General features: G+C 46.0%; 1 protein-coding gene across 3 annotated transcripts in view; it reads right to left on the bottom strand.

The window, feature by feature from the left end:
- PTPN23 (protein tyrosine phosphatase non-receptor type 23) overlaps positions 1-13565 on the bottom strand; it is a 44361-nt gene extending 30796 nt beyond the window's left edge. For all 3 annotated transcript variants that reach the window (XM_049861705.1, XM_049861706.1, XM_049861707.1), the window contains exons 1-2: positions 13403-13565; positions 2890-2964 (exon numbers count right to left, since the gene is read on the bottom strand). In XM_049861705.1, the coding sequence (XP_049717662.1) occupies positions 2890-2964; positions 13403-13486 (159 nt within the window). In that variant the 5' untranslated portion in view covers positions 13487-13565. The remainder of the gene's footprint in view (positions 1-2889; positions 2965-13402) is intronic.
- Between the last annotated feature and the right edge of the window lie 773 nt (positions 13566-14338).

Genomic DNA, 14338 nt, shown 5'->3' with positions numbered 1-14338 from the left:
TCTGGAGGGCATTGTGCTGAGTGAAATTAGTCACAAAAGGACAAATATTGTATGAGACCACTGTTAAAGGAACTCAAGAAAAGGTTTAAACACAGAAAAAAAGCATTCTTTGATGGTTACGAGGGTGGGGGGAGGCCATCACTAACTAGACAGAACACAAGTATCAAAGGGAAGAGAAGGACAACACACAATACAGGGGAAGTCAGCACAACTGCACCAAAGCAAAAACTAAGTAGTTTCCTAGATATATCCAAACACTTTGAGGGACAGAGCAGCTGGGACTGGGGCGTGGGGACCACAGTTTCAGGGGACATCTAGGTCAATTAACATAACAAAGTTTATTAAGAAAATGTTCTACACACCACTTTGGTGAGTGCCATCTGGGGTCTTAAAAGCTTGCAAGCGGCCATCTAAGATACATCAACTGGTCCTTTCCCACTTGCAGCAAAGGAAAATGAAGAAAACCAAAGACGCAAGAAAATATCAGCCCAAAGGACTAAAGGACCACATGAAGCAGAGACACCACCAGCCTGAGACTAGAACAGCTAGATGGTGCCCGGCTACCACCAATGACTGCCCTGACAGGGAACACGACAGAGAGTCCTGGACAAAGCAGAAGAGAAATGTAGAACGGAACTCAAATTCACATAAAAAGACCAGACTAAATGGTCTCACAGACACTGAAGGAACCCCCAAAACTATGGCCTCTGGACACACTGTTAGCCCAGAACTGAAACCATTTCCAAAGCCCACTCCAGAGAGAGATTAGACAGGACTATAAAGCAAAAAATAATACACGTGAGGAATGTATTTCTTAGTTCAATCAGATATACGAGACCAAATGGGCAGCTCCTGTCCAAAAACAGGGTAAGAAGGCAGGAAGTTAACAGGAACTGGCTGAATAGACACAGGGAAACAGGGGAAAGACGGAGTGTGCTGTCATATTGTGGGGATTCTAACTAATGTCACAAAACAATATGTGTATACATTTTTGTATGAGAAACTAACTTGAGCTGTAAACTTTCACCTAAAGCACACAAAAAAAATAAAAAATGCGAAGAATATGAACAGATATTTCACCAAAAAAGGATATGCAAATACCCAAAAAGCATATGAAAAGATTCTCAATGTCATTAGCCATTAAACCCAGCCAAATCTGCTGCCACCAAGCCAATTCTGACTCATGGTGACCCCATGTTATGGAGCAGAACTGAGCTCCGTGGGGTTTTCTTGGCTGAGATCTCTATAGAAGCAGATCATCAGGCCTTTATTCTGCGGAACCACCGAGCGGACCCAAACCACCAGCCTTTAGGTAGGTACCAAAAATCCAACCCACTGCCATCAAGTCGGTCCCAACTCACAGCGACCCTAACAGGGCAGAGTAATACTGCCCCATAGGGTTGTCAAGGAGCAGTTGATGGATTTAAACTGCCAACCCTTTGGTTAGCAGCTGAGCTCTTAACCACTAGGCCACCAGGGCTCCTTTGGGTAAGCAGTCAAGCACAAACCCTCTGCACCACCCAGGAACCCAGTTGTTAGCCATTAATCAAGGCAAACCCGTTACTGCCAAGTCGATTCTGACTCATAGTGACCCTGTAAGACAGAGTAGATGTGGGTTTCCAAGGCTGTATTCTTTATGGAAGCAGAGTGTCACATCTGTCTCCCTAAGGAGCTGCTGGTGGATCAGAAATGCCACCTTTCAGTTACCAGCCCAGCTCTTAACCACTGAGCCATAAGTACTCCTTCATTAGCCACTACCACCACCCATTGCTGTTGAGTTGAATCCGACTCAAAATCAAAACCACAATAACACCTTGCCCCCATTAGAATGGCAACGATCAAGTAAAAAAAAGGAAAACAATAGGTGTGGGCAAGGTCATGGGGAAACTGGAGCCCTTATCCACTGCTGCTGGGAATGTAAAATCATGCAGCCATGTGGAAAACCGTCTGGCAGGTCCTCAAAAAGCCGACCACAGAGCTACCGTATGATCCAGCAATCCTAATCCTAGGTATAAACCCAGTAGAAGTGAAAGCAGGAACACAAACAGAAACTTGTACATTAATGCTCACTGCAACACTTTTCACAACAGCTAAAAGGTGAAATCAATCAAAGTGACCATCAACAGATGAATGGATAAACAAAATGTGATATGTACACGCAACGGAATATTTACTTGGCCATAAAGAGAAATGAAGTCCTGATGCATGCCACCACGTGGATGAACTTTGAAAACATTATGCTGAGCGAAATAAGTTAGTCAGTTGCAAAAGGGCAAATATTATATGATCTCATTTATACGAAATAAGCAAATATACAGAAACCAGAAATTATTAGTGGTTACCGGGGGTGGGAGGGAGGGGAAAGGGGGAGTTTTGCTTATGCGGCATTTATGTTAATGGTGGTAGAATAATTTGGAAAAGGATAGTTATAATGGTCACACAACATGAAAAATGTCATCAATGCCACTGAAACATGTATGTAGAATTTGTTGAATTGGCAGGTGTTTTGTTGTATATATTTTCACAATAAAAAAATTAATATTGTTATGCATTTGTTGATACAAAAACATATTCAAAATATGTTAAGTGAAAAACACAAGACTACAAAGCAGTATAGGTGATGTATGAGCCTATTTTAGTTTTCCGACCTATATATATACCTATATACACACAAAATTGTGCCTGGGTTTTTTGATCTCTCTTCTTTGGGCTTTAACCCAAAGCTAGTTATTGCTTTTTATTATTTTTGAAATTTTCCTACCAATAATTTCATTGTTTTTGCAGATAAAGGTATACTTAACTAAAGTAAGAACATTTTTCTATGCGCTTTCTTTACCTCCCTACCAAACCAATCCTGTTTGTGCCTGCATAAAAATACTATCCTCTTACCTGTCTTAGCAACTCCAGCTTCTTCAGTTCCTCATTGTAGGCTTCTGGGTTCTCTCCATAATTCTTCAGGACAAACTAAAGAGGGAGAGAAGGCTGTCAGCCAGTGAGAGATAAGACCCCTCCCTCCCTGCCCTCTGAATCCTTGGCAGTCATCAGCAAGGACTGAGGATTGAGTCCAGACCCACAACCACAAGTCCATTTCCTGGACCACCGTGGAACTCTGCCTCAATAACTAGGCAGCACCAAGATGCTGACAGCCAGGATGGCTTCCTTTGAGCAAAATGGAAAATAGACTGGATGACCCCGGGTAAACACCAAAGGTAGTCCTCATAATGCTACAGCCCACTCTATGAAGTCCAGGACTCTGCTGACCTGGGAAGCCAGGGAGCTTAGCTGCCAGACATGAGTCCTAAGGAGGATCCTAAAAAGAGCCACAAATTCAAGCATCCCTTGAGGAGCAACCTTGCTGTGTTCTAAAGTCATAATCATAGCCCGAATCTAACACAAACAGAAGAGGCCCCACACAAGAGTGGGAGTGCAAAACCTTCCCCACAGACCTGTCTTCCTGGCTGAAAAAGGGCACTGCTGAAATAGGGGATCTGCAGCGTCTTCGTATGTGAAGACAGGTCTACAAAGTATGACGGGAATGATGGGAGAAGGTGAGAGGAAGGGGAGGTCAAGGCCCATATCAGACAGGACCTGACCTGCCTGCTCACGACAGCACTCACCACCTCAAGAGTTGATTGTCTTGGACACTGTGCACACTTACCAGCCTGGAACACAGGCCTGGACCAGATGGCCCTCGTTCATCTAAGAGTCAAGAGACCAAGGCAGCTGAAATGAACTACCCCTGTTGCAACCTCTTCCAAGACCTGCTGTCTTGATTAGCAATCTGGGGGGCCATATCTATTCATTCCACAAAAACTAAGGGCACTGATGCCCTAGCCAAGGTTGGTGGTGTGGCAAGGAAGGAAGGCTGATAAAGGCCAAGAAGAGATGGCCTGCTCTGTACATTATCACACCATGTCTATGTCCCACCCACCTTTCCTGGGTGCCTTTGCAGGGCCCATGACACGTGGCTAAGGAATCAGCAATGTGGGGATCCAGAAGGTTAGGTTACAGCTTCTACCTGCACTGGTGGGGATGGGGAGAGGAGAGAGAAGGGAGGCTACTTCTGGGCTGTTTACAGCACTGTTTAGCCACTTTCCCAAACCTGTGACCCTGACCCCTCTTTTCCTGCTGGTTTTACCTCCTAAAAGTCCCTGTGTCCATAAGCTTTCTTCTCTATCCCCCTGCCACCTCTGGCCCGGACAATCCATCCCTTCAAACCCATCCCTTACCTTGTGGCCAGGACTGTCTTTCTAACACAACAGTGATGTCACTCCTAGCTTTAAATCCTTCTGAAACAAACACACACACAAACATCTGGGGAAAAAATACATCAAAATGCTTGGCTCAGGGTGTTGAGATTATGGAATATAAAAAGTTGTAATCTAAACAGAAAAACTGTGATCTAAAAAGGATGTGCTACACAGGCAGTCCCCAGATTACCAATGACTCCCATTCCTAAATCTGTCTTTAAGTAGAATTTGTACATAAATTGGAACAGTTAGGTATGGTTTGTATCTACGGTCAGTTAGTGAAATATTTGTCACAGTATGTACTATAGTGTACCTTTCTATGCATAAAAAACATTAAACACTTCCAGATACACTAAAACATCTTTAACATGATACGGTAATAATAATAATAATGTTTTGATGATTGTCACAAAGTAGCACCCATTTGTTATTATGAACCATTGTATATGCCCCAAATTTTTAACAGGCGTAAAGTTATGGGGGTTGGTTTGTTAACTATGGGTGGTACATAAACTGGACATTCGTAACCCAGGGTCTGCCTGTAGTGACTCTCCAAAGCCTCCAGGAACAAATCCAAGCTCCTCAGCACACAGTTCATCGCCCTTCACAGCCTGCCCGCAACAGCCCTCAAGGTTTGTCCTCTGGCACCTCCCAAGGTCACTCACCTAACAGTACTTTGTAATTACTGTTCTCAGGTCTCAATGCTTGTGCATATGTTCTCCCCCTTTCCTGCTAAGACTCAGCTGGAATGTCACTTCCTCAAAAGGTACCTGCTTTTCTCCCCACCTTCTGACATGCCTACATCAGGATACACCTCACAGCAGGGTCCTGCCGTGATTTCCCCTACCCCAGACACTAAGTGCCTCAAGGAATGGGAGGGGCCTTATTACATGTGTTGTATACTGAGCAAATGGTCGCCTTTATAAGAAACGCAGAGGACAGAAATATAAATTAATACTTAAAGGAGTCACAGAAAAACTCAGAAATTAGGGCACTGTACCAAACAACTAACCCATTCCTTCAAAAGGCAGGGGACTACTGTGGATTTAAGAGACTAAAGAGACAGAACAGCTAAATACAATATGGGAACTGGATGAGTTTGGAGAATAAAAAAATTATAAATTGAAGGGTTCATGAGGGGTGTGTGTCCCTTGTGGCACAATGGTTAAGAGCTCGGCTGCTAACCAAAAGGTTGGCAGTTCAAATCTGCTGCTCCTTGGAAACCCTATGGGGCAGTTCCACCCCGTCCTATAGGGGCGCCATGAGTCAGAATCGACTTGACAACAATAAGTTTTTTGGTTTGATTTATGTATGTATGTGTATACGTGTGTGTACATATATGTGTGTGTGTCTACATATATAAACACACACGACACACACATATATCCATACACAGAAAAATAAATACAGTGAAATATAACTGTCATATATAGATAGTATTTGGGTGATCACTGTATTATTCTTTCAACATTTCCGTATGTGTGAAATCTGGAAAACAAATGTTTTAAGAACTACTAAAGAGATAAATGGTATCTGAAAAATACTTTCCCCTAGATCAGTGATTCTTAGCCTTTTCTGGGTCCTTTGAGAATATGATGAAAGCCATGAAAAAAATCTCTCTAGAAATATTCAACTGTGCATCAACACGGAAACTTGTCCATACTTTTGGGGGCTCACAGATGCTCTGAAGCTCATTTCTGGGCTCCTGGTTAAAAATCCTTGCTCTGAATCATCTCTCTAACAGCGACACAGCTCCAACCCCTGCTTCTCTCACCCCTCCTCCCACCACAAAACACAAATATAAAACGCAGCCTGGGCTACAGTGTATAACTTGACTATCTAAATGGGGATGTGCTCTTTGATTAATTCCTTTTTAGTAGGGGGTTTCAGTTTGCCCACCCTTAGGCTAGAGGTGGAGCCTGGAGGCCACGTGGGAGATAGGCCAAAGGAATTAGAGGAACACCTGTGAGTCCTAGAGACAAGAGACTCCGGACCTCACTGAGAACATCTGTCCCTGCTGTTCACATAATGGAAAAGAGGAGAGATGTCACCCCCTGTCCCCAGCAGATTGTCCCTAGAGGTTACCTTCTACATAGATCTCATTCTCCCTCCAAGATCATCAGCAGCAAACACTTACTGAGCACCTACTACAGGCCAGGCACAGTGCTGAGTGCTTAACAGTCACTTAATCTTCACGACAACTCAATGAGGCTGAAACTATCATACTCATTTTACAAATGAGGAAACCAATGCAAAGAGGTTAGGGTACTTGCCAAGGTCACCATGCTAGTAACTGATGGAGTTATGACGGAAACCCAGGCATTTGGACCCCAGAGCCCATGTTCTTAATCACTCATTATACCAATTCGTTTCTATTTTTTAAATATGGTTCTTACAAACAACTGAAAAATTGGGAAGAGAAAACTAATCCTGGGCCACAATGGTGAGTCAGTGGAGCAGTCAGGATATTTAAACCCTGACAAAATCCTCTGACTGCTGCCCACTCCCCTACTGAACAGAGGAAAGAGGCTGGCTAAAGGTCCTAGGACAAGGAAGTGACAGAGACCTTCTCACAGTCTCTATGCTCCAGTACTCTGCAGAGCTCAGAACCAAGTCTGATTAAAGCTCCTGACAGATCAAAGGCAGAGCCTGGGAAGGCAAGCCCAGAAGCAAGTCAAGCCTGAACTTTGGCCACCACAGACCAAGAGCAAGAAACCAGAAGGCAAGTGGCCATCTAAGATACATCAACTGGTCCCAACCCACCTGGAGGAAAGGAGAACGAAGAACACCAAAGACAAGGAAAATATTAGCCCAAGAGACAAAAGAGCCACGTAAACCAGAGACTCCATCAGCCTGAGATCAGAAGAACTAGATGGTACCCAGCTACTACCAATGACTGCCCTGACAGGGAACACAACAGAAGCGCCCCCGACAGAGCAGGAGAAAAGTGTAGGATAGAACGAACTCAAATTCACATAAAAACACTTAATGGTCTGGCTGAGACTGGAGGAACCCCAGAAGAAATGGCCCCCAGATACTCTGTTAACCCAGAACTAAAACTATCCCAAAGATCACTCTTCACACAAAGACAAGACTGAACTAAAACACAAAATAATACTCAGGAAGAGTGTGCTTCTTAGTTCAAGCAGATACACAAGACCAAATGTATGGCTCCTGTCCAGAGGCAGGATGAAAAGACAGGAAATGACAGGTTGGATAGACATGGGAAACCCAGGGTGGAAATGGGGAGTGTGCTGTCACACTGTAGCGAATGCAACTAGTGTCACGTGACAATATGAACATAAAATTTTGTATGAAGAGATTGTACTTTTCACCTAACGTAAAAAAAAAAAAGTCAGAACCGACTCAACGGCAGCAAAACAAAAAAAGAAACCAGAAGGCAATGACAGTACCCCAGCACACCGACACATCTAACAGGCGATGGGGGTGGGAGGAGGACCAGAGAGCCTTGGGGGCCTACCCAGGCTTTGGAACAGGTAAGGATCCTTTTGTGAGGGAACAAAAGAAGACCTGTGGAACACAACAGAGAACCCCTGAGGGAGCAGAAGAGCAGTGGGATGCAGACCCCAAATTCTCATAAGACCAGACTTAATTGTCTGACTGAGACTAGAAGGACCCCGGTGGTCATGGCCCCCAGACCTTCTGTTGGCCCAGGACAGGAACCATTCCCGAAGCCAATTCTTCAGACATGGATTGGACGGGACAATGGGTTGGAGAGGGATTCTGGTGCGGAGTGAGCTTCTTGGATCAGGTGGACACTTGAGACTATGCTGGCATCTCCTGCATGGAGGGGAGATGAGACGGTGGAGGGGGTTAGAAGCTGGAGAAATGGACACGAAAAGAGAGAGTAGAGGGAGAGAGCGGGCTGTCTCACTAGGGGAAGAGTAATTGGGAGTGTGTGGCAAGGTGTATATGGGTTTTTGTGAGAGACTGACCTGATTTGTAAACTTTCACTTAAAGCACAAGAAAAATTTATTTAAAAAAAAAGAGAGAGAGAGAAGACCTATGGAAAGATCTATTGTAAGTGAGAGTATCTCCAGGGATCAGAGTCACTGTAAAGGAGAAAAAAAAAAAAAGGGGAAAGGAAGGAGTTGCAAGTGAAAAACAGTAAAAAGAATGGAAAGGTCATTTCCAGACAGAAATACCAAGACGGGGTTTAAATCCTGCATGTGCACTGGGTCACTATGAGATCTGGGCTTGGTTTTTTCCTCTGTGAAATGGGGTTACTATTACCTATGTCTAACTCACAGTACTGTCATAAGGACTTGAGCTATTTCCTAAACATGAAAAGATGTTCAGCTAAATATACTGCTTTCAACATGTGAAGCCCTGTACTAAGGACTCAAATGTATTAACTCTTTAGATTCTTACAAGCTTACAAGGTATTATTAGCTCCAAGTTACAGGTGAGAAAACTGAGGACCAGATTAGTTATACAATCATTTATAGCAGCTGATGGTCACCCAGCTATCAAGTAGAGATGGATCCTGAACCACAGTCAGATTGCAATGTCTGTGCTATTCTCACGATGCTATACTGCGCTTTTACTGAGCAACAAATGGCACAGAATTCTGTAGCTAGATGAGGTTACTGGGAACACCCATCCTGGATGCTGCCATTCTTTTACAGATAGAGGAATGGGAAATCAGAGATGAGCAATGGCAGTGCTAGGACCCCAGCCAGATTTCCCAAGTCCTAACTCAGGGATCGATCATGGTGATGGTGCAGGACCCAGCAGTGTTTCATTCCGTGATGCATGGGGTCACCAACAGTTGGGGGCCAACTCAATGCCAGGTAACAACAACCCAGGAATATCCCCTCAGCATCACCCTTCTCTTTTACTGGATATTCCCAGTAATCTCATCATATCCCCATTCCTTTGTGTATGCATTCCCCCCGCCCCCCTGAAGATGTTGATTTGATATAACATCTTAGAATTTCATGGTGCTAATTAAAGCAACACAGAAAAAAAAAGCAGTAAAAAGCATCACACATGTAAGCATGAACTGTGTTAACCATACATATTATGTTTCTTTTTTTCCTCCACTTCCAGGGTTCACTCAAACATGGGACATTCCTTGGGCTGCTCCACAGAAACATAACAAATTTGAACCCCACATACTGTATTTTTAATTAATACAATATATGCTCTGCTACTGAATTTCAAACATGAGTAACTGCATTCAGAAAAAGAGAGTATTGCCAAGAGAAATCTCAGCCCCTTGGTCCACATCAGCAAGCCTGAATCCAAGTCACAGCCAAAAGCACCAGGAATGAAAACAGGCCTTTATCGCCTAGTCTAACCCTTACATGACACTCAAGTCCTTTCTGCTACATCCCTTCTAAATGCCCCTCAGCAGGTCCAAACAACACAACTGAGGACTCCAGTTACATCTCCCAGAGGGCCCAAGAACTGGACCAGGTCATTCAACCAACACTTGTCAAGCACTCTCTACACATAAGTATTTATTATTTCCTGAGTAAAGGACAGAATATGATCTAAGTCCTAAATGAAATGGATATTGGTGTATGAGATCAAAGTCAGAGAAGAATGGACAATCCAGGTCATCTGTGCCTGAAGTCATTTTACTGTGAAACACAAGTGGGCAGAGAGGCTCAGGAGACTGGCTGGGTGACTTCAGATCTGTGATTAACAGATAAGACAGGTCCCCACCACAGAGAACTGACAACATCCCATACCGCACTGCCTAGCAGCCTGGGCCCTTCTAGGCCTCTGGTACTCTCATTTTCATGTGTGTGTGTGTGTCTGGTACTCTCATTTTCGTGTGTGTGCACACACCTATGTGTGTTCACATACACACCAGGAGCCGATTATCTAATAAGCAAGGTAAGCACGGGCTTACTTCTGCCTATTTATCAATCTGTAGTGAACAATTTCACATGAGTTTCACCACATGGGCAGATTACCAAGTAAACAAGGTAAACACTGGGTAAGCTGCCCCGTCAGGGATTGTAAATTTGAAAAGATTCTGTAGGAAGGAGCTGTGGGGTTGGGAGACAGGTGCCAGCCATACCTAGAAGCAGAATCTTTGATGCAGTGAAAAATGTGAAACTGTTCCCTACAGATTAGTAAACAGGCACAAGTAACCCTAGGCTTACCTCGCTTATTGGATAACCCACCCCTGGTGCACACGTGCATATGTGTTGGGGCGGGGTTCAGGTGAGGAAGAGTTCCCAGGCTGCAGTGGCTGCAGTCTCCTCTGCAGGAAAGAAGGGAGTTCCAGGGTACCCTGAAGGGGATGGCCATTCCCGAGACCAGCCTACCCACAGGCTGCTGTTTCTTTTCAGTGGGTTCATACAAATACATGCCATGCTCTTAGCCTATCATACGGCAGTATCTTTCCCAATCCCAAAGAAGAGGAAACAAAGAAAAAGAGTTGCTGTCTAAGAAATAGTTTCTTGAGCAGGTGATGCCACTTCAGGTTAAATGGCGACTCCTTTCAAGGAGGCCTACAGGCTCCCAGGGAAGTCACTGCTCACATAATACCTTACTGGCTAGGAGTGAGGACCATAGCAGCAAAGGTTAAGTTCAAACAAAGTATCTCCTGGGAATTAATGGGCTAAGAATTTACCCACTTGATTTCCACATTTGTGGTCACCATCTCTAATGTGAACTGTCGTTCAGTCATTTGAGAAACTTTTTCCTGAGAGCCAATTATGGAGAAGGTACCCTGCTAGACTGTGAGGAACATGGAGATGCCTCTCAAGAAACTTAAAATTGAACAGGGGAAATACATAAGGAAAACTTAGCACATAAAACTGTTATCAGGAAAAGAATGAAAAGAGTTAGAGAAGGAAGGGGTTAACTCAGATGAAGGGATTAAGGAAGGTTTTCTGGAAGAGACAGTGCTTAGACTGGGCCTTGAAAGATGGACAGAACCAATATACAGAGATTAAAGAAAGGCCCTATCCCTGCCCCACAGGGCAAAGTTGAGATCTCTTCTAGGCAGCAGGAACTCCATGACCAAAGGTGCCCAAGAGGGAACATACAGAGCATATTAAGGGAATAGCAAGTGGCCATGAACAGAATCTGGACTACCTGTATCAGAAGCACATAAAAAAACCGAATCCATTGACGTTGAGTCGATTCTGACTCATCGCAACCCTACATGAAGTAGTAGAATTGCCCCACAGGGTTTCCAAGGCTGCAATCTTTACAGGAGCAGACTGCCACACCTTTCTCCTGTAGGGTAGCTGGTGCGTCCAAACCACCGACCTTTCATTAGCAGCCAAGCAAGTGCTTAACCATGGCACCACCAGGGCTCCTTTCAGAAGCGAATCCAAAAAACCAAATTCATTGCTGTTGAGTCTATTCTAGCTCATAGCAATCCCACAAAACTGCACCCACAGGGTTTCCAAGCAGCGGCTAGTAGATTCGAACTGCGGACCTTCTGGTTAGCAGCCGAGCTCTTAACCACTGCGCCACCAGGACTCCTTTCAGAAGCACATTAAAAAAAAACCCATTGCCGTTGAGTCGATTCCAACTCACAGAGACCCTATAGGACAGAGTAGAACTGCTCCGTACGGTTTCCAAGGAGCGTCTGGTAAATTCAAACTGCTCACCTTTCAGTTAGCACTCACAGCTCTTAACCACTATGCCACCAGGGTTTCCTCAGAAGCACATAGTAGGGCCTAAATAAAACTGAGCCAGGTCAGGGAGAACTCTGAATGACAAACTAAGAATACGGGAATTCATTCTGTAAGAAAACAGAGTTGTTTTGCTGCATTTTAGGAAAATCCATCTTATTGTATTTATATGAGACAGCAAACAGAGAAGAGACTAAAGTCTGTGGAAAAAAACAAAACTGTGAAATTAGTCTGATTTCCTGGTTTTAAAGATGAGGAAACAGGCCTAAAGAAGCTAAATGATGAACTCAAAGGAATACACGTCGTTAGTGTCTGAACTTAGGAATGGCAATAAGAAGAGTGGAAGGGAGACAGCTTCTTGGGAAACCACCTCGAAACCCATTTTTCTTCTCAAGCCCCTTATGACTGGTGCACAATCTACATTGTCTGGCACTTACTCTGGCAGCTGCTGCACTGTAACCACCTGTAACTACCTGCAACACCCTCCTGGTTGTTCCTTTTCACTTCTGCTCTGACCCTCAATGATACCAGCTGGCCTTCCCCAAAACATCCATGGGCATCTTCAGAGGGCACCTGATGTCCAATCACCACACCTGATCACTCCAGAGGCCTCAGTTAACGCCAAACCTCCTTGTCTGTCCTGTCCAACTGACGGTTCAACGCGATGACTGGTAAGATCTCTCTGGGAGCTACAAGACCATTTATACCCTCTGGGCAGTTATGAAAAACCAGAACCGGTTGCCTTAGCGCCCACTCTGACTAATGGTGTCCCCATGTGTGTCAGGGTAAAACTGTACTCCACAGGGTTGTCACGGACTGATTTTTTGGGCATGGATCGCCAGACCTTTCTTCTGAGGTACCTCTGGATCAGATTCCAACCGCTAACCTTAAAGTAAGTAGGTGGACGCACTAACCGTTTGCACCACCCAGATTCCATGAAAAACAGTAACGCCCCCAAAAATGATAGGGGATTATATCCTTTGGTCCAAAAGGACTTCCAGGTAGGATACTTCTGAGAAAACCATACAGAATTGCACTAAGTGTGAGAGAGACCTCAGGCATCCCTCTGGATATGAAGTCACCGGGCATCCCGTCTTAAACGTCTTAAGCTGTCCTCAGCGTTCAGTCCCAGACGGATCGTGTGGACTGCCAGCGTATAGAGGGGCAAGGCACAGCCATCCAACCCGGACGGCCGTGGCGCGGTCGTACCGTGGAGGAGGGGCGGAACAGAACCAAGTCCAGGGCGTCGTACTGAGAAAGTGTGCAGAAGCGCGGAAGGTTTAGGGAAGAAGTCGGGAAATGGGTTCCAGCGAGTACAAGTGTGTCAGCTGAGGGAGGGTGGGGGAGGGGGGTGGTCAGCGGGCGCAGGGGCTGGGCCAGGCTGAGCGAAGCCGGCAGAGGCCCTTCCTGGCCTCACGGGACCCTGAGACGGGGTCCGGGGAGGTGATGGTCGCGCAGGGGCATCACGCGCCGGTAGACGACGGAGATGCGCCGGGGGGTGGCGGGAGGGGGAGGCGCTCTCACCTTCTTCACAGCGGGCTGGAAGTGGAAGTCACCAGCCTCCTTCAGATCCAGCCAGATCATGGGCATGCGGGGAACTGCCTCCATGGCGGCTGGTGCCCACCGGCCACCGGACCGCTCCCCTCGCGGCTTCGGCTGCTGGCTCAGCCGCGCGTCCTACCCCGCCCCTTCGCGCCGGAAATCACTCGTCACGCGGGGACGAAAAATGCCCCCATGGCCTACTGGGAAATGCAGTCCAAGCTCCGCCCGCGTAGACTTTTGCGCATGTCCAGTTCCCTTTGCGCATGCTCACTCTGCTTCTCGCGGAAGGAGGAGGAGGAACTTCCTGCCTGAGGGGAAAGAGTTTCTGGGAGTAGTAGTCTTCCTCAACTGAGCTGTGAGGCCAGGCGCATGCTCTTTTTCTTCTTCATAGAGCCAAACAGACACCCATCGCGCTCCTCCTCAGGGAAGGGGCGAGAACCCGCATGTAGGCCAAAGTGAGGACGAGGGCCGTGCAGAACCGGGACCGGTGCTGTGATAGAGATAACATTCCCAGAGAAAATGAAAACTGAGCGCCAAGGGAGGTTACGGAGGGGGCACTGGGCCTGGAAGGAAGGACACAGGGATACGGAGAGAGCTGGGGGTTTCATTCCAAGGGCTGTGAAGGTTCTCAAGCTTTGGAGCAGGGGGTGACTGATAGAAGACTGCCGCCCACACTCAGCCCAGCCCGCCCAGCCCGGAAGGCCGGTCGGCTGCTTAGCAGAGACGGGCGCGTCCACATGTGATGATGGGGGAAGAGTGCCTAGATGGAGCGCAAAGCGAAAAAGGGAGGATCTGAGCAATATGGGTAGATGGCGTGGGAATGAATATATATGGCTACGTGAGTACCACGGAATCGAGAACAGTTGTTGCCGCTGAAGAGGGGACCTGTAGCCTTTATTCTGGGTGAATTTTTAAAGT

This window comes from Elephas maximus, chromosome 20 (assembly GCF_024166365.1).
Source record: "Elephas maximus indicus isolate mEleMax1 chromosome 20, mEleMax1 primary haplotype, whole genome shotgun sequence".
In the NCBI taxonomy this organism is placed as follows: Eukaryota; Metazoa; Chordata; class Mammalia; order Proboscidea; family Elephantidae; genus Elephas; species Elephas maximus.
The sequence above is the reverse complement of the archived record's forward strand: the minus strand, read 5'-3'. Positions and strand labels throughout refer to the sequence as shown.